The following is a 26143-nucleotide window of genomic DNA, read 5'->3' as shown; positions in this document are numbered from 1 at the left end:
CAAAAGGCAGCCTATGGATTTTTCATATCATAGGTAATTGATGAGGTGAGGATGCCTGTTTGTAAGAAATGCCATCAGAGGTCTATACAGAAAGAAAAACCTGCATCTTGCAATTAAATATGCCCTTTAAAAAAACCTTAAACACAATAATGCAAAGAAACCAATTTTGCTCTGCTGCTTAATTAGGTCTCCTGCCCGTAGTGGGCCATCACATTATGTTGACCTATGCAATACTTTATGGAAGAGTCACCTCCAGAGAGGCCGAAAGCCATTTCCATCAACTGTATCGATGCTGACACTGGAACGGTAATATGTCTAACAAGGAGCAGGAAAGGAGATTTGATTTTTTTTTTTTTTGTGTGTATAAGCTCACATTTGTGTTTTACAAAACTTACAATATCTATTTTCCAAATTGTGGGTGAAAAAAAAAGTTTGCCCATTCTTTTTTTTTTGCTAATTCAATATTTGAGGCAACATCAAGGATTACAGTGCTTATAACATGTTTTATTCAATTCACATAGAAAAGCATGCAGTATTAATGTAAAATGGTACAGTATTAATGTAAAATGTTCAGTGCACATTAGGTAAACAAGTCATTAGCATACAAACCCATTTTTATGGTCTATACAGGCATACTAAACACATTTAGAATAACAATGCTTTTTGGGAACTAAATTAAAAATTGTGCTTAACTTCAAAAAATACAAGCCATGTTTGCAGTGTTAAAGAAGAGATGTTTTCTAACTGACGTGCTGTAACCCTGAAAAGAAAGAGGCTGCTACCTTACACCCACTTAAAACAAGAGTTTCAGTACAGTGCTATGAAACAGTCCAAGCAGCAACATTTCCTCTGGGAGGCAAGTTTTATGGCAAAACTGACATTGTTTTATAGCAATTTGAGGAATCCATAGGATATATAGCCAGTAGCTGCCTTCCACGCACAAAATGTAATCTTTAGGAATGGGAAACGTAACCTTTAAAACAAGTTCTTACATAAATGACTGATTTGAAAGACCACTTAAAACTGTCCTGTTCAGGGGAGTCATTAGCTGTGCTCACAACTGGAAGATCATGTAACCTGAAAACTTAAAAAGAACATACAAAACCCCCAAATCCCCAAGTAAACAAAATGCCCAGCCAAAGAAAAGAATCTGGGATGGTTCTTCCCTAGGAAAGAGCTTGTAATGGGCAAGGGAATGCTCAGTTTTCACATAGTCGAAAAAGACAGGATCAGATTGCATGGAAGTCATTAAAAATTAAGTTCACCTGTAAATATTAAACATTTGCAGGTTGACGACTGAGTCACGTTCGATTTCCAAGCAGAGTCAGTTTTTGGTGGTTTTTGATGGACTAGCACTGGAAAGGCTGCTTTGAATTTTCCTCTTAGTTGACTGACTGACATTTTTATTTTTCCTTTCAGCTATAAAGGAAGACACCCAAGGAGGATTAAGCTGATTGTGCAGGTCAGATGACATCTTTAAAAAACATGAACCAAACTTTTGTTCCTCAAACAACCTTTGTGAGTTACTGAACAGTAAACTCTGGGAAAAGTCTCTTTGAAATAAACAGTTTGGAGGTTTGATATCACTAGCTGCTACATTTTGGCCTGTAAACAGTGGAAAGTGGTCATTCATATCTAGCTCAGATGGGGAGAGAATGGAAAACATAGCAGGTTTCCAGCCAGTTCTGTCAACTGCTAGATCGCTTGTCTCTGGACACTTCATACTCTGTTCCTCATTCATCCCTTCTAGCTTCTTCTCAGTTTCATTCAGGAGCTTAGAGCACTCTGTTGACTTTGAAGAATTATCAAGATCGGAGGACTTGAAATTATAGCATGGACTCTTGCTGTTGTCCGACTCAGACATCATTGAGTCCAGCTCGGAAATTTTGTCGAGGTAGGCAGCATCCATAGATGCCTCACTGGAGGTTCTTGTGCGGTTCATTTCGGAAGAGCAGAGAGTATGTAGCCTTTTAGGTAAGCAAGAACTTGTTTTATCACTGGACTTTGCTGCTGTCTCATCTGACTGACCAGCTACTGCATTTTGCTCTGATTCACCAAAATCTAAGTTCTCAGCAAAGTTTGTGGGGCAGGTCGCCCAAAAACCTGATTTTCCTGTAGTAAAACAGTTGAGCTTCTTTCCACTATTACAGCTGCTTGTGCTGTGTTCTGGAGAATCTTTGCTGCAATCATCTGAAGTGTCACAAAACTCTTCAAATTTCAGCTTCCTCAGGAATGTTGATGGTTTCCTTGCATTTTCTTTTCCATCAGGAGTGTTCAACTGAAGGCGACTGAGAGACAGAAAAGGAGTGCATGGTGGTGGAAGATCATAAAGTTCTTCTTCATCCTTATATGGGGTACATTCCTCGATTTTATTCCACTGCTCTTCTAAGCAGCCATCCATATTTGTAGTATTTTCATCCAGGAGAACCCCATGACATCCTGGAAATAGTTCTTTCTTTGGGGGACACTGGGTATTTGAACCATTTGAACCATCTTGACTAGAAGAGCTTAAAGAAGTTCCACCACTTGTCAGCTGCTCAAGACTGTCAGGACTTTGACTGGTAGTCAAAGCTTTTTTCTCCTCAACTTGGGTTTTCAAACATGTTGTATCTTCACTGCTCTCAGCTCCTTTAGTATCTGTGGAAAGCGCTCTCTCACAAACAGCACTCAGTGTCTGGGTTCCTTCGCCTGCATTTTTCAGCTGCAAAAGCTGACACTCCATTTCTTCTATGTATTTATCACTTCTTTCCAGTGCCTTTTTTAGACGGTTCATTTCACGTTCACTTTGTTCTACTTTGGACTGAAGTGCAGCTACTGTAAACCTACCAAACCTGCAAGAAGTAAAAAAGAAAAAAAATATTAAGCTGGAAAAAGCCATTCTTGTGGTGCTTTGCAAGCTCATTTCGAGAAAGAACAAAGCCATTAAACACTCTTGTTAATTTGAAAACAAAAGTCAGAACTTTTCTCTGCTAGTTATGAAAAAAAAAAAAATCATCATATATAATGTACAGGTGGATGTGAATACCTGAAAAGCCAAAATTAAACTATTAGTGGTAGTAAAGCAATAACAAGCAGATTACCCTTCCAGGGGCTGGTTCTATCAATTCAACTCAAATATGCATGAAGAATTATCCCCTAAAACAATGGCAAAGATTTATGATAACATTTGAACAGTGGTCCACATCTTGAAATATTTACATTCAATCATTTTCCTACAGTACAGCAGTGTTTTACAATACATTTCTTACACAATGTCACCTTGTCAAACATAAAATGCCAATATGAAATTCAGAAATTGCAATAGTCCTTTGAGGTGGTTTAAATACTTACATAGACCATTTCAATTATGTTCCCGTTAGATATACAGCTTTTTCTCAGCCACTGTGTGGATGGTACTTCCACTTACTTCAGAGTTACTTGTTTTTTTTGAGCTTTACAACTGGAACAATCTAATTTCTTCCTTGACTCCAATACAAAAAAACCTACCACTTCTGGTTTGTGAAAGTTGTGTGTTCGTGGGGCTTCCAGCTTAAGCACATTTTCAACTGCCAAGATATGGTCTTGCCTTCCCCCCATCCTCCACCAGCTTTCAAGACTGACCTTCCCCAGAGGGCAGGTGAAGGTTTCAGCTATATGCCCTGACTAATTCTAACCTGTCACTGACAGGTGGGCACCAGGGAATTCCCTGCTCCATTCGAGGCTTTCAATTTACAGAAAGAAAAAACAATTAAAGTTCTGGTATTATTAGGAAGGAGGGAAGGACCTGCAGCCAGCCTACAACTCTGACACATAAGGTTTTCTATCACAAAGAAATGACAATTCTGTATGTGGACTTACACTAACCTCTGCTTTCCATCTTGCAGCTCCATGTTACAGCACAAGTTTACGTTCACTCTTCCAGCAAAAACACTGCCTGGAATTTCCACCCTGTTTCTTTGTCTGTCTGTCCCTCCTTCAGCATCTTTCAGAGTCACAGGGAATTCACACTCCATTTTCCCCATTCCATCCCCTCACCCCTTTGCAAAATGCTCCCCCCCTGCAACCCTTAGACCAGTGAGGTCTGAAGGTGGTCTATCTGTGGCCTGTGACTATGCTGACAAAACATCCATGAATCTACACATGCATTTCCAGCAAAGAACCAAACTCTATTTTGTTTATTCAACTCCTGAACCTAAAGCAGTAGGAAACTGCTCTATGCTGACAACTGCAATACAGTTAAGTGGGCAGTCAGGGAAAGGAATAAGGGGTATCACAAGCCCCAAACAAATCTGGCATAAGCGACCAGATTTACTGATGTATTTCATCGTTACACTGCTTCTGCATATGTAAAGGACTTTGAAGATTTTGGTGTAGATGGTTCAGTGGTGGAGAAGATTCACACAACAGTCTAAGTTGGTTCTTTCACAGAACTGCTAGGTGATCGCTTTTTAAATCAGATCAACTGAAGCTCCACACCATTTTGGTATGTTCCACTCACTGTTTTGTAGACAAGAAATGACAAGGTAGTCATTTTATATTTAAAACAGAGGTGTTCACTTAGTAAGATTTTTTCCCCTACACGGGGGAAAACACAGTGGCTGGACTGGAACTCCATCAAGGCAAGGACTCCCCACCTCTGCATTATCTCTACCCAAGTACCTTTGTCTTCATAAAAATGAAGACAGATTATTTTTCATTTGCTTACTCTATGGGTAACAAGTTTTTTCAATTGATTATAGCAGTTTCTCCATTTCTGGTTGCATGCAAGAGGGAAATGGGAGAAAAGGTGCACAAGACTTTCTCCCTCTCCCCTATGAAACTTACATAAAAGCAGAATCATAGGCAGCTCAGGAATGTTTCAATTATATTTTCAGGTGAAGGGGGTTACAATGAAATAAGCATCCTCATATACAACACATTTTGGCTTATTCCCTCCTTCAGTATAAGGAACTCAGATTTTGGTTTAAAATACTGAAGGAGACACTGTAGCACAGCAGGGCCCAAGCAAGACCCTTTCTGCTTCCTACAGTGATCCAAAAGTATTTATTTTGCCTTTCTCTAACAGACCTGCTCACACAGCCTTACAGGAGGAAACCCTATGCTGCCTAATAAAGGGTATAAAAATGATAAAAAAAATAATTTAGCTTAATAGCCAAGTGAGAGATGGGGAAAAATGCTTATGTAAAATAAGCAAGATTTTCTGGGGTCTGCTGTAACAGACACTTTGGCATAAAAATTAAACATGTTTACATTTATATGCATACCTGGCAATTCCTTTTTAATGGAAGAGTGGTGTAATATGTTTATTTAATGCAAGAGGCATTAGTGACAGCCTGAGATTTGCTTATGAGGAAGAAGCACTGTATTCTCAAGTGCAACTTTTATAACAAGTGTCCTCAGGTTAGAAAAAAATACAGTATGTTGTTCAAAGCAAAATAGCATCACTAACATGTTAATTGTTGTGGAGGGACGTGCTTGGGAATTTTGGTTTTCAGAAATGGAGCATGTGACATGCTGCCTACAAACAGTTACCTCTGCAGTTAAGCACCAGAACAGTAGCTGTTTTCTGTTCCTGCTTTGAGACTTTCATGCATTTATTTTCCAAATTTTCAAGGACATGGATTTTTAAGACAGCCATATTACAATGCACATGTTTAAACCAATTACTCCCAACCAGAGCATGACGTAGGTGTCTTAGTGACTGATCTGGCAGGTCAGCAAACAGTTTAAGACATGCATATTTTGGTTAAAGAAGCCAGAACCCTCCCCATTTCCCCAAACCACTCTCCTAAGAGATTTCCTCCTCTTTTCCCTTCAGATGTACAGTGAGCTGTGCCACAGCCAAAAAGTTATGGTCTGATCATAATAATAATAGAATGCTGTACAGTTACATGAAAATAAATTAAAGTTTGGCCTGACACTTTAGATAAATTGTTCTTCCTCAAGTATTTGAACAATTTCACACTTGGTAACAAGTTGATACGTTCTTCAGTAGAAGTTAAGGTATTTGGCATACATGTGGTAAAGAGCACTTTTCATATCCTTATGTATGGACAAAGTATTTTCAGTGTTAGGGTCCTGTTCTCTAGTTGTATCACTTAAACAATGAGTTTGTACCATGCTGCATTTGTTCCAAGTACATTCCTTCTATAGAAAACTGAAAGCCCAGAGAAACTAGTGGTCACTTGAAGTGTACAGAAAGACATTTCAGGTGGGATTTGGATCCTTCAGCACAGACACCTAGTGACATTTTAGATGGCCTAAGGTCTTTTACATGACTGCTAGCCTCCAGCTATCACTCTGGAAGGATACACGTCTTATAGGTCCTGTATCACAGCTGCCAGCACCAGCTAAGTGTACTGGATATGTTACAGTGTCTGAGGTGGCACCGGATGTCTAGATGAGCACTTGAACCCTGTATTTCAGGAACTTTCCTCAGTCAGAGTCCTTCTTCTAGTCCCAGAAGGATTATAACTTGACAAGAATCAGAAAGTTGTAGTCAGCTCTCACCTAGAGTGAGCAAGAAGACTAACATTATAGCTATGTTTGAGTAACCCTCTTTCACATTATTCCACCACTGCTCCCTCAGTTATGTTTGAGTACTGAAGATGTCCATTTAGAAACTGTTTGGGAAGTTTAATAGTCTTTCACCTACGAAAGAAAAAAAAAATCAGTTGTTTCTTCTCTTCTTATCTATCAGTTCTGCGAATTCAGCTTTAGGATTTTCTTTTCACACATCAGTGACCACTGACTGTAGCATATCTATCTAGTTGAGCCCTTAACTCTTATCAACTCTGTTTAAAACCACACAACCTCAATACAAACATTTCTCTTTGTGGATAGTAAGCAGCCGCAGCAAATAATTATCCTGTATAACCATTTACAGAAGACTGGGGCTGCAAGGATGCCATGGAAGATGATTCTCCAGTTCTAATCACCTGATGGCCCAGACTGGGGACTGCCCTGAAGCTCAGATAGATGAGCATGATCCATCCTCCAAAGCAAATGAAGGGTGAGAAGTGGGAAATGACACTGTAGTCAGGGCTTGTCACAGTTTGACAGCAGGGCAATGCCAGCATGCACAACCAAACCCAGTCCCATCATTTAGATACACATTTTTCACTTGCGTTCTGCAGTTAGATGCGAAGAAAGAGCTCATTTTCTAAGCTTGTAAATGAACAAGTTATTTTCAATATAAGCAAATACTGGGCAGTAAGTCCCCTCCATCACACAGTTCAGACAGTAGAAACCAATCTGAAGACACATGGCTTTCCTCATGAAAACTCTCCTAAGCATTAGGGAAATCCACTTTCTTCACATTACATGAGTAAGGGTAAACTTTACTGTTTGTTGGATGACTGTAGAGCAGCAGTATTTGAACAGAAGAACAGCCAAGGTACATTCTTTGAAAAGAGCTTCTCCTTTCACTTAGGGAATTGGGTGAGTTCAGACAAATGGTGCAAAGCCTCTGCAAGCATTTTACTACCTTTCAGTGAAGCAACACTGGTCTTCCATGTAAGAAAGCCAGATTCTACCTGAGGTCAGTGAATAGCATAAGCCAGAAAGGATTACTTCAGAATTACTAAAAAAAAAAACAAACCCACCAGAAAACCCAAAAAACCAAGCAGTGAGATCTGAATGTCCTTACCCATTTTGCTTAAAGCTAAGATCCTCATGCTTGGAGTGGGTACTTACTTCCTCAGGATTTAGTATTATGTTTTGAAGGCTACTAAATAGCATTTTTTCCTATCTACTTTTAAGGCCACATGGCAACTAGTCTTTGAAGATGACCACTCCTTTGGGACAGCAAGCTTGCAGGGAGCTGAGAAAGAAGCTCCATTTTCTATCAAGGAAGATAGCAGCGTTCTTACCCTTCTGCACCCCGGACACAGGTTACTAGAAGCCTGTTTGTAGGCTCAGTGAAACGCAGACTGAATTAAGTAGTCTGGCATGAGCTGAAATATTTGAGTTAGACAAAAATTCAGTGTTGTACAGAATGACCTAAAAAGTCAACAGCCTTAGATTTCGGTGTGCAGGTACCTGAATTCACAAATCTAGACAAGATAAACAGTAGAACTGGAGAAAAAAAAAACCCAAAAACCTAGACAGTGACAATAAAACAACTCATAAAACCAGAGAAAAGAGATAATGCAACAATTTTCTGCATGTTACAGATAGTTTTTCAGACTGGGATTTTAACTGGCAGAAGAAATTAAATATTTAGGGGAAAGACTCCTAGGAAGCCTAGAAGTCTGGTTCAAGCTAATTTGAATCTAACCATTCATAAAATACACTATACCCTGGAGTAGATGGACTTGCTAGTTATTTTCCTTCAGGTAAAAAGCAAACATCCCTTTGCCAAAAATGCTTTTAGATCCATTGTGCCTTGCCAATAGCCATAACAGTTTTCTATTTTAAGTAGAGCTGGAAGTAATAGGGCTTTATCATCCTGCAAAACTTAAGTTTTAGAAGTTTTCCTGCTCTGTATCAGGAAAATGGAAGTCACTGAAAATCCTTCAAGAGAAAGGACAAACAAGGAGCAAGCAACAGCTACCAAAAAATCAGTCTGATTTGCCTGAGAACTGGGAGACTAACAAAGGTCTTTGTTAAGAATCAGAGCAAGAAACTTATCCCTACTCGCTTTTCAGACCTATGTCCCAACTATATGGTGGTGTAGTATTCTGGTGAAGATCTACTCCCCAAAATGTTTCAGGAGAAAAAAATAAACCTAATCAATCTGCATCATCAATTAAAAAACTGTGTAAAAATCCCTGACATGGATGCAATGCCAATTTTATTGACATACGTGACATTTTTCAGCAGGTTTTAATGGATACAAACAAACAACTCAAGACTATGATAAAAGGAGTTTTTTTATTGACCACTGAAGTAGGCTAATTATATTTTTCCTGTGATGTCAGAGGTAGAGTCTGTGTTACAAAGGGATCATTCACCTGTCAGTGTTTCCTTTGCTATAAAGCAAAGCCTACTAAAATAATTTAGGCTTTGATATTTAGCCTCAATGTCATCATGTACAAAATTAACTACATTTGCGATAAGGGGACTGAATACTGACAAATCCTTTCAAAAATAATTTGATACAAGTTTTAGTTACCTAGACTTTTTTTAAGCATGAATCCATACCTGACAATCTGAAGCTAAGAAATATATGACAAATGAAACAATGGTGGTGACACTAAATTACAAAGATCCAATCTGATAGCTATTTTCAATTGTACTAGAGCGCCATTCAGAAACTTTTTCCAAAAATTACCTTCTGAACAATTCTGGATAAAGTACACTGAAACTACTGTACTGGCAAATCAGTGTACCTGCCCTGGAAAGTTTCATTATAGTGATACCATTGGGCTCTGATGCTTATGCCTTCAATTCTGATTTCATAAGCAAGGTAAGAAAACAGTTACTGCAACCTCTGCTCAGTGTGTGAAGCCTAGTTGAAAGATATTTTAGATATTATCAAAGTTTGCCATCAGAACTGGAAGAACATTTTAAAAATGTCTTGTTGTTAGGTCTGGTCTAAATATTGACCACACTAATGACTACAGGGGTGAAAGTTAATTTATAAAATCTGCTAACAATGCTAAGATGGGAAAAACTTCCTAACACCTGAAGGATGTAGCTGGAATTCAAAAGAATTGTTTTAAGTTTGACATGTGCATCAAGACATAAGTTTGAAGAAAGCAAATAAATGGGTAAAGTCCCACATTTTGAAAGGGGACATCTGCAGCACAAATGCAAAATGAGGCAGGAACATAACTTTCTAAGTAGCTATTTAACAGAACTGGTACCGGCCATTTACACTAGAAGTGCCAGATAAAAGAAAGCAACAAAAAGGATTGCAGGATATCAGTATAAGATAGCTTATATAGGTATTGCAGGATATCAATATAAGATGTTGTAGCAAGACACACGACAGTTTTTCTGCTCTACTTAGTGCTACTGAGGCTTCATTTGGAATCTAGTACGCAGTTTTAAGCACTATTGCTTCAGAAAAATCATAGACACTGGAGAGTCCTGAGAGTACAGCAAAAACAAGTCAGTCAGAAGTTTACTTCTTCTCTTAAATCACATTTATCTAGAAGAATTGGACAAACTCAGTCCAGAAGACATGACTAGGACTGAATGGGTATAGGTAGGATGAATCAAAATTGCTGAATTTAAGGTGCAGAAGGGTTTCTTCCAGGACAATTTTTTCTTTGCATATAAATTCTTGTAGTACACCACTGGGCTCAAAGTAAACCAAAACTGATGATAACAAAAGCAGTGCAGAGACATGCAACTGTCCACACTCCTGAAGCATTTGAACTGTTCCTGGCCCAGTTTAAGCCTAATCCAACTCATGTGCTCAATTCCCATGCACATTTCTACAGTTTGTGTGGGCCAAAGATCATTCCCAACAGACCGGTAGAACATGACTATTTGTTCTGGAGACTATCAAAAAAAACTCCACTTTAATAGTAGAGAAATGGACAAGCCAATCTAGCTGTCATCTGGGTTGCAAAACACACCCTGACACTGTCCAATTTCTAATAACATTTGGCTATATCTGTACTTCTAAAGAAGAAAGTGACTGGCTATTGGTTTAGGCCACACTGGCAAAAGATGAGAAAATAATCAGCTTGCAACAAAGACTAGTTCTTCACACCCCTACCCCTGCGGTATCTAATTTTTCTGAGCAACAGGATAGTAAAGCCTGCACAAGCTAGAAGAAACAGAAATTCTCTCCACTGGGGAGTTTACCTGACATCAGTAAAGTAAAAACGAAGTTAGATGATCTGGGTCTTCTTTTCTAGGATTTATTTAGTTATATCTATTTACTTTTCAAGTTTGCCATCCTTGCCAACTCTCTCTCAAATATTACGGGAAAAGATATTTCGTGTCATTAAAGCCCTCTCCACTGCCAAGACCTTAAACAGGGGTCTATCTCCCTTATTAGAGGACTTCAGGGCAGAATGTACTTTTATGCGTCTAACAGCACAGCACAAGTATCACGCATCTCCTTTCCTGTGGTCTTGAATGACAAGCAGTCTGGCAAGCAAGCTCTCTATAAGGATGAATTTCATCTTCCAGCAAGTGAGTCGTGAACAAGAACAAAATCCAGAGAGTTCTCTTCTCACGTTACACAGGTGCCCCCAAACCCCCTCCTCAAAAGCACCCTATAAACCTTTGGCCAATGCTGCTCTTAGCTTTCTAAGTTCTAAATCAATGAGAGAAAAAAGGTAGAAAACCAATGAAAGGAAGGAACACAACTTTAAAAATATGAACATGTTGCTTCACAAAGTACTTCCAAGGAGAGGTACCTCAGCACACAGCTGTAACCAGTATAGCAAAGTTTCTGATTTTTGAGGTCATTGTCACTGATGTTTTAACTGTTTAAGACAGAGTATTAAACACAGGTGTCAGTTCTGGGAATGATGTTCTTACGCTGCTGAAGCCCGATTCTACATATCTTGCCCAGACACAAAGCTATCAAGGACTTTCCTTGAATAGAGAGCCTAAAGTCCACAGAACAAATCCTGAAGGCAGCAAAAGGAAGAACAAAACAAAACCAAACACACAACAACCACAACATCCGCACTCAGTGACAGACCTTCTACTTTGACCATATACCAGAGTTAGAAATTTGCCAATAACAAAAGTAAGTTAACTAGAATTCAACTAATAAATCCAGTCCTTCAACACTGGCCAGATAACACAAGGAATAGCACTTGTAGTAATGTCATATTCCTTCACTGTAGACTTGCTGCTATTCTGTAAATTGCATTTGTCACCCAAGTCTATGAGGATAAAAATTCCAAAGTCCACCTGGAGACACATATGCAACAGCATGTACACTGCCACAGTTTTAGGTTAAAGTCCTACAACAGTTAAAACAGTCTATAAATAAAATATGATAGCTTTTAAAATATTCACATACTTTTGGGGTGATCTACTATCAACTTCGGCTTTTAGTCGCAAATTCTCTCTTAAAAGGCTATTGTTTTCCATGCTCAGTTTCTTATTTGCCTAAGGAAAAGAAAAGGAAAAATATAAGTATACAGTAAAACAGAAATGGCTTCTAATATTTATAGGACAAGCTGTTTCTCCTTTTTAAAGAGACAGAACTAGAAATGTGAAGGCAGGAAGCAGCCTTCAGACAGGGACACCACTTAAAAATCACCATGGGAAATGGCTTGCAAAACTGAATAGCGAACAGACATTTTTTATTTATATTCCCAAAATACATTGCAAGTGTCCTATCTAGGGAAATAAACACAGCTATGTTAGTTAGCACAGAAAGTCATTAAGGAGATGTACTAATGGCAATTCCATGTTTTTTTTTTTTCCACATGACTAAATACGTTAAGTACATTAACATTACAATGTGCAGGTATCAGCAAAACTAATGTTGAACAGTTTCCTCCATTCCAAATTAGAGTAGCGTTACTTTGGTTTTTTGGCTTGTTTTTAAAGCATAGTTATCCTGTCGATGTAAATCCATTACGACAAGCTATTTGCAGTCTTTCTTCACTTTCTTCCAGGACATTGTGATTAAGGCTCCTGACTCACAACCCTTCTTACTCCTTGAATTGAGGTCAATTCCTCCTTCTCAGTTCAGCAGACACCCTTGTTAACAAGATACTTCATATAAAGAGAAGTTTTCCTGTCGCTGTGTTTTAGAACAATGAATGCCACTATCCTAACAAGCAGAGAACAGTCCTTGTACTTCATAGTCTGCTCAGTCTCTGTATGCTGAAAACAGCATCACCAGTCCAAGACTTGTAATTCATAGCCTTAATTAGATGACGCTTCCATGGCATAATAAAAGTATGATCTAGAGTTAGATCCGAAGAAGGAGCTATGCAGCTGGGCTCAGGAGTGAAATGTACTTTTCCAGAAGCATCAAACAGTGCAAGAAGAGAGGCAGAGAATTCTTAAATGCTTATACAAATATCCCCAGCATCCTCTCCAGGTGAGGCTAAGACAGTGGAGAGTAGGGGGAATGGAGCAGAAAGAAATAAACACACATTCCCCCTGCCCCCTCCAGCCAACACCACAGTATTTCTAGGGGCAGAAAGAGTAAATAGAGACTTCTGGTAAAGAAGGAATGGGAAGGGTGAGCCCAGGGCTTGGGTGCCTGAGTGTCAACTATTTGGCATTTAAAAAAGAAAAGCACAAAAAACTATCCTGAAAGCAATGAGCAAGAATCCAGGACACCTCACTTCCAAATGAGCATCAAACCATTTGACAATGTGGCCAAGACCTTTCAAGAGAGAAAGACACACCATTCCTCCAGAAAACTGCATGAATTGTGTAGAGTTGGTAGGTTGGGCATCCACCTGGCACATGGCAAGGCAGGACTGAATCTCTTTCGTGTCCCTCTTTCAGAGAGTGCTCTACCCTCCCAGACAGTAATCTGCAAGGGATCCTCACTTGCAGCACAATGTCTAGATTAATCAGTTCATACAACTGCATTATTAATGAGTGTACTGTGTCTAGCATTTCTACTACTGGGTTTGTATCACCACTTCCATACTTGTTATGACTCCACTCAAAGTAATAATGCCTACTTTGAGAGTCTCTGTGCTAGGACATTAAGTGATAAAGGTGGCTGCTATTTCTTGACTCAGTCTGGTTTTAAAAAAAAGAAAAGTGATGGCAACAACAGTTTCTGAGGGACTCTGTCTCAATGGGAAGTGATGGGCCATTGAAGCTTGTGAGTCAGGCACTTTAGGGGATAAGAAGGTTTCTGGTTCCAGATTGAGTGTAGGTGGGAAAGAGGTCTTGCTGTTCAGACTGGGGTTGATCAGTGCACACTCAGAAGTGAAATAAGGTCTAAAGAAGAGTCAAGTGACTTTGGGTACTTCTGGAATTGACCAGATGCTGAGCAGGGAACAGATGGGAAGAGATTGTTGGACTCAACAATCTCAAAGGTGTCTTCCAACCTAAATGATTCTATGATCAGTTTAAGACTTGGTCCCTAAAACCCATCTAAACTTTTATTTGTATCTAACCCTTAACCAAATTCAGAGACTCCATAAACTTAAAAGCCTTTTCTTGCTAAGGCTTAAGTTATACTGAAAAAAACCCAAACATACCCCTCCGTCAGTCCCTGCTATATTCTTCTTTTTACTTAGCTAAGGAAAAAGTTAAAAACCTTAGTCACCACACACACAAAAAGAGGCAGTACAATTTAACTTTGTGGTAGGGGTGGGGAATAAAAAATTAGGCAGACAAGAACTCCTTGCTGCAAATCCCCTTTTGCCAACTACAAGTGACTCTGAAGCTCTTGGGAGCCTCTTAGGAGGGCAGAAGATGCATCCCAGCCTGTAAAGTTTAAGTCTGAGTCTAGCTAAGCTGCTGAAAAAGCTAATTTTGGAAACTCAATTCATTCTTTTTACTGTTTATCACACAGTCCAATCAGGGCCAGAATTTGCTTTAGACTACAAAGAGGCAAATCTAGAACTATCCCATTAACAACAGAATGTCAGAACAGTATAACGCAGGCCTCTGATTCTGTAGTACAGGAAAAGCGTAAACGCTATTAATGCTTACCAACAACAAAAATGTTCTAAACGCATAATGTTTTGGTTTTGCAGGAGGCAATCCAGGATTGTTAATAGAAGAGATAAAGGCAGCATTTTGAATAAATGCAAGTCCAGTTCTTTCCACCTTGCCTTTCAATCTTGAAATTTGACTTCTTCAGTGTTTGAGGTGATCCTTCTTGTGCCCGCACGTAGCAAGCAATTTTTACTTAAATATCTTTTCAGATGACTATCTCCTGCATCCCTTCTTCTGCAGTATCAGTTTTTCTTTTATATTACATTCAAGATGTATAAAAAAAGCTGCAGGTTTCCAGTAAAGGATCTGGTCATAAAATGCTGAAGCTGGTCTATTTTCGGTCAAAGGGTCAAGTTACTCTGTCTCAGCAAATTGCACCAAAAATATCGGCTAGCAAGGAGGGCAATAGTGCAAAATCTGCCTCAGTCAATTGTACCATGTTTGGCCACTGAATGTTGTAAAATAGATATATTATATAGATTATTGCAAGCCTGAAAAATCTGGTCATCAATACTGGTGACAAGTGCTACTATAATCCAATTACACAGTCATAGAGTGACAGAGGAGTTGAAGAAGAGTCACATACAAGACTCACTAGAACAAGCAATAACATCTGACACTTGCAAAGGCTATATGGAAATACTATGATACACACAACAGTCAGTGGAATCCAATTTTTTCCTCTTTCTTCTGGATCTATGAAGTACTCAGAGGTCATGCTAGCTCTCACTCCTGTTTAACTAACACGAAACAGTTACACTCCAAAGATAGCTGAAGAAATGTATTTATTACCTCCTTTAGCTTTTCCACATTATCCATCACTTTTTCATATATATCATTGGCAGCTTTCAGTTTTTTGCTCCATTCCTCTGGGGTTTCTGGGCCACTGGTACTCGCTTCATTTGCTGACTGGCTAGTTTCCTCATTTTGGCAAGACAAAGCTGATGCTGTAGGATCCAGAAGAGATTTCAGCTGTGTCTGTAAACTGAGATTTTTACCTCTCAGATCTTCCACTTCTTTTTGCAGGGATTCTATTTCATCCTAAAGGTGTCAGAAATTCACAAGAATTAAAATAATGCATGTGATTAATTAAATAATACTGGCAAGTTCCCACGGCACTTTAGAAACATGGGTTCTGGCAAGCCCAGATGCATGCCTTCACTTACACATATATCCAAGTATGCTTATGTATTGTGCTCTAGGCAGGATTTTAATCAACCTGCACACTCAAGCATAGTGAAGGTTTTAGTGAAGGGAATCCCTTGACTACATAAAGGACCCTGAACAAACTGGCGGGCAGACCAAAAGCTTCAAAGCATTCAGCAGCATGAATCTATTATTAGGGCACTCTGTGGGAGGATTTCCTGTATCAAGAGTGTTCTTAAGGTCGTCCTCTGCTGACTCATTTGCTGTTATTTGAGAATGTTTCTCTCATCATTCTGAAACATCACATGTTCGAATGCTGAAAGTCTCAAGATTCAAAATGGACAGAACACTGCCTGGAAGAGGCTGCTGCAGCTACAAGAAAATAGCAACATCTTAGGAAAGACTCTCAAAATACAAAGAACAAAGCTCTTAGCTGTATAGGTCTGAAGCCACAGAGAAGCAAAAACCTTCAAAAGCCTGTCATTAAAGGGATAAAAGAAATAATTTATCCTGAAAACATGTCTTCTACACAACTTAAATACTTGAGTTGCTCAAGGTCAGATTACTAAAGGAAGCTATGCATGGCATTTACAGAAATCCAAGGCATATTTTAATGAATAATCAGGTGCTTTTCTTTTCCCCCAGCATGAGAACAACCATTTTAACATAAATCTCTTAAAAAACCCCTAAATTTATCCTATGCCTAGCTGTGTGATTTTGGAGTTCTTTCAATAGAAAGGCAGGAAAACTCCTTTTCCTGACTCCTCCTTTCATAGAGGATGAAAGACGCTGAGCTACAGGCAAGCTTGTCATAAAAGACAGACCTTACTTCCCCAGTGTTAAGGATATATAGTGTCCGTTTCCTTTCTCTCATTCTCCTCCCTGAGACAGGCTTCCTTGCAAAATATGCCATGTCTTCACACTGCTGCTACTAAGGAAACAACAGCTGAAAAAATAAACTAAACATATTCCTTATTAACACCTTTTCACCTTGTTCCTAAGAGAACCTATTTTTCCAGCAGAAGAGTGGAGATAAAATTCCAAGCATTTACTCACTTTCAGAAAACTATAAAGCAACAATGATAAAAATTAACCTATGCCAGAAGGTTACAGTGGGCAATATCCTTTAACAAGGAATTTAGTCTCCCTGACCAACAGGGAATTACTTCAGAAAATGTTTGTATTTGCATCGAAGACAAAACAAAAAGTCCTCAACACTCAATATGCATAAAGAATTCCCACAAAACTATAGAATTGGCTGTATTTGGCTACCGGTAGCATAAAGAGAATATCACCATGACTTCAGCAGGATCACTTCAAGCATCAGCAAATGCTGTCTTGCAACCTTAGTCAGAAGGTGGGATTTTAATGCAGCTGAGTTTCATGTAGATCCAGTATAAACCTTTACTCAAATTAAAAACAACACGACTCAAAGCAAAAGGACCAGTTGTTTGCAGTAATATAACAGCTGCAGTTCATCTGAAAAGTCAAAACACTCCCCCTGACCTTACCTCGTATTCTTTGTGGAGCAATTCAAGCCTTGTTTTACGTAGGTGTTTTCTGACTGTCGGACTAAATATAGGATCACTTTCACTCGTTCCTCCTAAAGCAGAACAGGATGAAAGAAACACTAATATTGTTTCTTTTTCAGGCAATTCAATACTACTAGTCCACCTTATAGCGCTTTTCATATTATTAACTACAAATACAGCTAATATCGGACCAATCTACTACCATGGGAGATTTAAAGTCCTTTCACTTTCAGAACAGGTTAAACAGGACTATCTATTAGTGACGTTTAGAAGTCAAAATCCTGCCTCATAGCAGGAAGACAACTTTTGAATTTTTCAACTTTGTATTTTCCTTGACAGAATCCTATCTTAAGACTGCACTATTAAAACAGAGCTGGGGGGAGGGAAATCAAGCGTACATTTAACTGGTACAAGACACTGTAAGTTTCTAAAGTGAGATTGTTCAATGTATTGTTCTCTCAGAACCAAACAGCAGAACCGACATTTTATGTCAAATAAAGATCGCACTATTTCCTCGCTCGGGGGAAGTTCAGATCCTCATTCATATGTTGTATCTTTGTCTTATTTCTGTGCTAAGAGACATCTTCTTAAAAATAGAGCAAAACGGACGAAATAGTGAACAAAACAAAACAAGAAAAAAGACCAAATACTCATTCAAGATTTTGGATTTAAGTACACTGATTCTCAGTTAAATGCTATTGTCAACAGGTTGCAATACATAGGTAGAGTACTTCAAGCGAGATGCATTTTTTTCAGTTAAAGGCACTGTCCAACTGAGATTTAAAAAACAATTACTAGAGCCAGGGACTACTTGCTGACTTTAAATAATCTAGCCATTAATATACACATCATCTTTGGAATTTTTACCTTGTATCTATTATATATGCTTCTGGAAAGATTTAAAGTCAGATCTTCCTTAGACATTGGTAAAAAACACAGAAGAGAAAAAAAATATCCAGACATTTTTGGACTCAAAAGAATCTCCTCCAGCAGTAAATACCAGAAAGTTATTTCAAAGCCTAAAGTTGTCCTTACCTATAATTTCCTTGCAAGGATTTTCAGGCGTGATGGGAATCCTGCAAGCTGGACACTGATTATTGTTCTTCAGCCACACTTCAATACAAATGGAACAGAAGACATGGTTGTTGACACAGATGACCGGGTGACGGACCTTTTAATATTAAGGGAGTGAAAAAAAAAAAGAAAAGGAAAGAAAGCAAACAGAAAGACACTATGAATACTTTAAAACCCTTTCAGGTAACAGAATACTAAAATACACTACTCCATCTTCTAGTGCAAGTCTAGTCTTGCAGGAAAAAGACAGTGGTGTTTCACAGGGCTAGCTAGGAATGACCTCCTAACTCACACCACCAAACTTCCCTATTATTGAAGGCACCAAAGCTATAAACATTTTTGCAAAACTAAGGTCCTTGATTCTAAGAGCTCATTAATACAGCGTGGCAGGCACCCTTCCTTCACCCCACAACCTCCAAGAACTGCAGCCAACCACTCCAGTGAAATGCATTCACCTCCCTAGGTAGAAGGAGACCAAAAAGACACGCATTGACTGATTTCCAAAAGTGAGGGAGTGAGGGATTGCTCCTGACAACAACCAACACTTTGCCTTGGAAGAGGTGTCACTGAAACGGATAATGTTACAGATTAACTCTAGCCTGCATGTAACCAGCTTCATGGAAATCAGCTTTAAAAAGGATAAGGGCCAAAACCACAGAGCAGAAACATGAACCAACAATCACTAATTCAAGCCTCCTGCTAGATATGCATTGCTACTAAATAAGTCATTACCCAAGAATGGGGCAGATAACTGAAGGATTAAATATTCCAATCAGACACAGATCCTTTCAAGAAGCTTTCCCTTTCCTTCCGAAACACAGGGTAAACAAACTTTTAGAAAATATTAATGACAATGCATTATTCTCTCTTGTCATTTAACTACAAACCCTGTTTGAAAGTAAGTGTGTATAGGACCAAATACAATACGGAAGAAAAAGACTTTCTCCTATATCTGTCTTACTGGAGCTTCTGTTACAGCTTACTGTAATACACATTCTCAAACCTCTTAAAACTTGACATTAGTATCTGTAGGGGTCTTAGAAATAATTATTTGTTTCTCCTCCACCCCTGCCTTTGCCCAAGAAACGTGTTTTGAGACACAGAAGTTAGATTCTACTGTGTTGCACTCAAAACCTAAGTTCAAGAGAATCCTTTCAACTTTAAAAGAAGTCCTCATCATCCCCAAGATCGTTCTCTTTCATTCTATTAGTGTCAAACTAAAAAGGAAAAATGAAATGTTGGCAGGGAGAAGTAAGCAACTGGAAAGGACAGCCAAGAACCACTTCAAAAAACAGGTTAGATCTGTCCTGTAATAATCATAGCCATACAATCAGTGTTGCACAAGCTAAAAACCAAGCGTTTTACCACTGAAATGCACATGGATCTGAATTAAGGCCCAGATCTGTCAGCTTGTTCTCCAATTTACTATCTATGCCTCTGTCACATTACATGATTCACAACATTTTTAAAACCTCTAATATGACAGTCCTGGGAGCCGAAGGATTTATCTATACACAAACAGAAACTCAAGTTACTGAAGGTGTGAACAGATAGAGACTAAGTGATTTCTCCAAGTGTCTGCAGACTTTCACCTCTAATTAAGGAGGCTTCTTTGCAATTAATGCAAGCATTAGCATACCAACCCTTTGGAAATGTTTAAATATTACAATTTCAATTATTAAATAAAAAAATCTTGTTATTTACTGCTTTCTATTACCAGAAAAAGAGCTCTCTCTGGCTTTCCCACCAGTAGCTAGTAGAAAAAAACAAACAACTTTTTCTCTAGTTGTACTTCTTCCTTATTCAGAAGCAGTCTGAGAATAGTTATCCTGACGGCAGGATACAGAGCAGAACAACATAAAATCCAAACAGGAAAAGACATTTCAGGGGTGCAGGTCTCCCCTCTGGGGAGCAAGAGACCCTCAGTTACCCCAAACCTGACATGGAAGTGCACCTCTTGCAAGTGAATGATTACTCCATATCTCTAGCAAAATACTAAGTCACATTTATTACCCTCCAGGGTACAGTGCTTCTGATTTACACATCTTTACAAGTTTCATTTCAGGGCTGAGGTTTATACTTTTGTTGGCTCAGGATCCACACAAAGCAATCCACGCGATGACAGCAGAAGCTGCTACTGAAATGTCACACAATGGCTGGGGGTGCCGCTGCCCTTCACTGAGTCCCTGAGCAACCGACTGTGACAAGCCCGGGGGGTGGGAGATCGTGACATACTCATTACTAAAAAACCATTTCACTTAAATTACAGCACAGTTTCAGTTCCTTAATTGACCACAATGTCTTGAAAGACTACAGCTTACTTGAGAAGGCTTGATCTTGAGCAATTTCCAAATTTTTCCCCCACACATGATGGGATTCCTACGCAGATCAAAATCAAATCCTGTACACATCTATGTCACTTTGAAGGCACTTCTGGACCTTCAAGCAGCATTAACGGAGGAGCAGGCGCATGGGAAAGTGGGCACGCTGATCCCAGTGAACGAATCCCCAGACATCCTAGGGGGTTTCAACACGCACAGAATTGTGTGCCTGAGCCCAAAGAAACTGTCAACACCAAAACCAACAGGAGAGAGGTTCAATCATTCTAGGATGAGTAAACCTAACAGCCTGATGCAGATGGCTTCTGATCTGCTCACTAATTATGGATACAGATACATTAGAAGATAGCCCAGACTGTGTTAAAAGAACATTCAGGTAACAAACATGAAATTTATCCAGGCAATTAATTCTTATTATAAATGGTTATTTGCACACCTTGCCAATGTATTTATGACACTGTTCACATTAACAATATGGGTCAACGTGTCGTGTGTTTCCACCCCCACAGATTTCTGCTTCATTAAAAACAATAAGTGGTCAAAATTAGTGAGTGAGTTTCTCTTCAATATCTCTTTTTATCCCCTTGTCCTAATGCACAGTGAATAGTTTCTATTTTGCAGTTAGTCCTTTGCAAATTTTGCAGAGATGGCAAGAGGTACATTCTGATTGTAGGGTAGGCCTTCTACTCAATTTGAAGCCTATGCTACAAACCACAGAAGTATCAGAACATGTCAGTCCTCCATGATACTTTCTGCTCCCCCAGCAAGACTTTTCCCTTAATTTAATCTAAGTAACTTTTTCTTCCTTAACTTACTCTTGAGAAGAGCATTTTCTGATTAAGTTCTTCAATGAAATTCAGAATCACAGAATCATAGAATTGTCTACGTTGGAAAAGACCTTGAAGATCATCCAGTCCAACCATCAACCCAACATTAACAGTTCCCAACTACACCATGTCCCTAAGCGCTATGTCGACCTGACTCTTAAACACCTCCAAGGATGGGGACTCCACCACCTCCCTGGGCAGCCCATTCCAATGCCTAACAACCCATTCTGTAAAGAAATGCTTCCTAATGTCCAGTCTAAACCTTCCCTGGCGCAACTTGAGGCCATTACCTCTTGTCCTATTATTATTTGGTTAAAGAGACTCATCCCCAGCTCTCTGCAACCTCCTTTCAGGTAGTTGTAGAGGGCAATGAGGTCTCCCCTCAGCCTCTTCTTCTTCAGACTAAACAACCCCAGTCCCCTCAGCCGCTCCTCGTACGACATGTGCTCCAGACCCTTCACCAGCTTCGTTGCCCTTCTTTGGACACGCTCAAGTAATTCAATGTCCTTTTTGTAGTGAGGGGCCCAAAACTGAACACAGTAATCGAGGTGCGGCCTCACCGGTGCCAATTACAGGGGTAAGATCACTTCCCTGTCCCTGCTGGCCACGCTATTTCTGATGCAAAGCTAGAGACAAAGATATGTATTAAAAAAAAGGACAGCCAGAGCTGTCAGCTTTGGCAAAATTTAAACAGCTTCACGCATCTAAAAAAGGAAAGCATACAAATACCTTTATTACAGATATCACCAATAAATTCACTTATATAACGTTAATATATTACCTCACTGCAAGATACCAAGTAAGAAGAACGCGGAAATGTCTTCCAGTACAAACTCAGAACATCAATTCCTGACCAACTCCAGAAAAGAAGTGGAAGTATGAAGCAGTGGCTTGAAATAGCCCCATGGCTTTGTAGCAAAATACAAGAGAACACCTAACAAATCTATCAAGTGTTTAGATTAGAAAGTCACTAGGATCAGATTCAAATAGCAAATACATTGTCAGTTTGATTTCGCTCTCCTCTTTTTCAAGAGTATCCACTCTGCATTATAGACACAGTAGATTTCTATACTCCTCCATTTTCATTAAACACGTAAGTAGGAGAGGGAACGGGACCACAGGCAGGAAGTCTTGCTCAGCTTCCACAGAAAAGCCAAGAAATGAATAAACACAGTTGCTAAAAGCATCACTCTCTGTCAGAGTTGAGAGTGTTGAGAAAAGGGATATGTCTGACTACTTCCACTATCAGCGCTACACCTACTTTATACATCAAGCGCGTCTATTCTTTTGTTATCACTCCAGCAGTAAAGGTCTCAGAGTAAAGGCCCCGTGAGGTAGAAAGAAACTGGACAGTAAATGCCAGAGTAGGCTATTTCTTCCCTTGTAATTAATGTTGTGTTTTAAGAAGTTTGGTTTGTTTTGGAGAGCAAGAAAACAAAAAAAGTAGTGGGGAATAAGCGAAGAATTTGAGAAGCAATTAGCGACAGTTAGGAAAGTAGCTCTGGGGCTTTTAGAGAAGAACAGACTAGCAAGAGCCCTCCCGCTTCCCGAGGGAGAAGAGAAAGGGACTGAGAAAAGGTCAGAAAAAGGAAACGGAAACTTCTTCTCCAGACTGCTGCAGTTTCGCTCAATACTTTTTAAATCTACTTGGTTATACATCCCCCTCTTTGTTTCACTTTACGACATAGCACCACGCTCAAACGCAAACTCACCCAGTATTTTAAAACAGATTATGCTACCGATACCGGAAGAAAAAACAAACCTCAAAACCTTCACCCAGGGAGCCACACACCCATGTTTCGGCGCGGGGGCGACCTCGGGGACTGGGGCCCGCAGCCTCCTCCGACAGCCTCCGGGAGGTTCCCGCCGGGGGGGCGCACCGTTCCCACCATCCCAACGCCGGCAACAAACCTCGCCCGCAGCCGAGAATGGCCCCCCGGAGGGACAGGACCCCCTCCGCCCCGAGGTGGGACCCCTCACCACCCCGAGCAGAAGAGACACCCCCCGCCTTTGGAGAAGGGACCCCACACCCCAACTTTCTTCCCACCGCGGAGCCGCAGCCCGTTAGAAGAGACAAACCCAGTGGGTTAAGGGCTGCGGGCCCGGCCTCCCCCCTTCCCCGGTACCCACCACCGGGCGGCCCCCAGGCGGGGGCAGAGGGGGAAGGGCAGCGGCGGCGCCGTTACCTTCCCCAGGCAGATGTGGCAGGTGATGGGCAGCGTGAGGGACAGCGTGACGCTTGGCCCGTGCTGCGCCATCGCGGCGGCCCGGCCCGGCTCCGCCAGCACGGAAGTCCCACAGGCAGGCGGGCGGGCGGGCGGTAACGGCGGCGGCAGCGGCCCCCCGCCAGCCCCGCTACGGCAAGCCGGCGAGGCCAAGCCGCCGCCCGGAGGAGGGAAGGCAGCGCGCGTTTTTCGCAGCGCTCCCCTGGAGGGCGGGCGGGAGCCGCGGCCCCCTCACACCTCTGCCCGCCGCCGGGCGGCTGCTGCCCCCCGCGCGTCCCCCCGGCGCCGGCCCCACCGCGAGAGGCCCGGCCTCGGGGCTAGGCGGGGGCTCCCGTGCCCGCCGGGGCAAGGCCGGGCCGGGGCCCGCGGAGTTGTTGGCTTACGCGCGGCCTCTTGAGGGGAACCAGCGCGGTGGGGAGAGCTTGGTAAAGGGCCCTTGTAAGGAGGCCGACGCGGTTACAAGGGCTCTCCTTTCCCCTTATAAACCTATCCCTCGCTCAGGGCTCATTGTGCTGAATTAAATAAATCCTGTTAATTCCCCTGACTCTTCCTCTGAGCGTTTCCCATGTCCCTCTTTTTTTTTTTTTTTTTTTTTTTTTTCCCTACTACAGCAAATAGGAGCATGTTCTAGGGAAAACTCGCGGGGCATGACCCCCGCTTCCCCATAGCCTCGCGTTCAGCTGTAGTTGCCTGTACCCGGCAGCAGTCTCGTGCCTGGCATTGCCCCTCGGCTCCCACACTGCCCTCCCCCTGCACAGGCAGCTCAGCTGAAACCCCTCGCTTTTTGGCCCAAAGCGTTGTCTGTCAGCTCGGGTGGGATTTTCACAGCCCACATGCCTGTGGCTTCCAGGGCAACAAGGAAATGAGGACTGGGATAAGCCCCCAAGCCCTGCGAGTGCCATGCGTGGTGGCACTTGCCCAACGATGCCTGATGGAAGATCCTGCCCCAATCCATGGAAACTGAGGGGCCAAATCCACGGATGAAAATTTGCGTCTGCCACCCAGCTTGCACCGATGACTCTCTAAATCGCAAAGCCTTGGTGTTGCGCTTTCTGGGCTGCCAGAGAGCAGCTGGGAAGCGGTGCTGGTGGGACGGGAGGCTCCTAGGAGTCTGCTCGCTTGACCTCAGTCCCAGGATTCCTGTAGTTTCTTGTAAACGTGCCACAGCATGCTGAAAATTATAGACCTGAGTGGTTTAACATTGTGCCACATGATAAATGCTTAGAATGCTGAGCAGCTAATTCAAACAAGCGTAAAGTTGTGGATGCAATGATTAACAAGGAAAGTATCTTAGGCCGACATAGCAGAGTTGCACAGTTGCATTTCAATTTGATATATGTAAGTCACTGCAAAAGAAGTGAGCAAACTAATCCATGGTGACATTCCAGCGTAGACAAGGCCTAGCGGCTGTGATGGTAACATATCCTTAGGTGGGAAAGGACAGGTTTGAATAACATGCACTTGATAAAGATTGACTATTCACATGTTAAAACAACACTTTTTAGTAAACTTCAGGAAAAAATGATTTAATGTCAAGTAAAAAAAGAACCAATTAGCAACATAATGGACATACTGTTAATATCATAAGCTGGAGTGAGTGGACATCTGCTGTGAGGAGTTGCAGTGCTGGCATGATCAACCTGCCTCTTAGGTAGGAGGGTGCTCAGAGAATTTTCACAAGAGAAATGTAAAATTTTTGCATTTTGAGCTTTAAAGAGAACCACCAGAGTCTGAAATTTGTTGAGTGAGTTTATCATGCAGCCAGCAAGCTGCACAGGAATGCAGTGAATCCCTGTTATTTTGTCTTTCTTAGCTTTATTTTTATATTGATTTTTTTTGAAAAAATGTGACTAGACAAAACAAAGAGCAGAAAGGGTAAATGTATGAAAGAGAAATCAAAAGCAAGGAAATGCATCTTACAGTTGACACGTGAAACTCTTTTAAATGAATCTGGGATAAAGCAGGAACCCTTTCAAAGGCATGACTTCCACTGCTTCAAAAAAGTGTATGTAACTGGAGAGTGACCTGTTAGAAAACAAGCTGTGTTGGGATGAATATATTTTCTCTCAAGCAAAAATACCTTGTAAAGGAGCTTATTTTTCTGAATAAGCTGCTAAAAGGAATATGTTTTCTGTGTAAGGAGGTTAAACTTATTTGTTTAGCAGATTTCCGTTGAAGTTGGATGCCTAGTCAGTGAACGAATACTTCAAAAATTATTTGTGATCTAGTAGTGCCTGAGGTTTTGTTGAAATTTATGGGATGATGTTACCAACTCTTCAGGGGCATGGAAAATATTTAATTCTGTAGTGCTGAGAGAGAGAGAGACCACAGAGAACAAGGAGAAGGGAGCTGGAGGGGTAACTATCTGCTGGCAGCTAAGGGGAGCTGAGAAATGTAATGTGACTGAAGGAGGTAACAAATGTTTAAAAAGTCCAGGCTATGTAACACTGTAGTCTGTG

At 40.8% G+C, this 26143-nt stretch overlaps 1 protein-coding gene across 1 annotated transcript; it reads right to left on the bottom strand.

The window, feature by feature from the left end:
* Positions 1 to 483: 483 nt before the first annotated feature.
* On the bottom strand, positions 484 to 24330 carry OBI1 (ORC ubiquitin ligase 1). Its single transcript, XM_074859447.1, has 6 exons — positions 23646 to 24330; positions 18255 to 18390; positions 17199 to 17290; positions 15334 to 15582; positions 11918 to 12006; positions 484 to 2831 (listed from the first exon to the last, which is right to left on the bottom strand). The coding sequence occupies exons 1-6, from the start codon at positions 23715 to 23717 to the stop codon at positions 1325 to 1327; spliced, it is 2145 nt and encodes a 714-aa protein (XP_074715548.1). The 5' UTR covers positions 23718 to 24330; the 3' UTR covers positions 484 to 1324.
* Positions 24331 to 26143: the final 1813 nt, after the last annotated feature.

The sequence above is a fragment of the Strix uralensis genome, chromosome 2 (genome assembly GCF_047716275.1).
Source record: "Strix uralensis isolate ZFMK-TIS-50842 chromosome 2, bStrUra1, whole genome shotgun sequence".
In the NCBI taxonomy this organism is placed as follows: domain Eukaryota; kingdom Metazoa; phylum Chordata; class Aves; order Strigiformes; family Strigidae; genus Strix; species Strix uralensis.
This window is presented reverse-complemented; position numbering and strand designations above follow the sequence as displayed.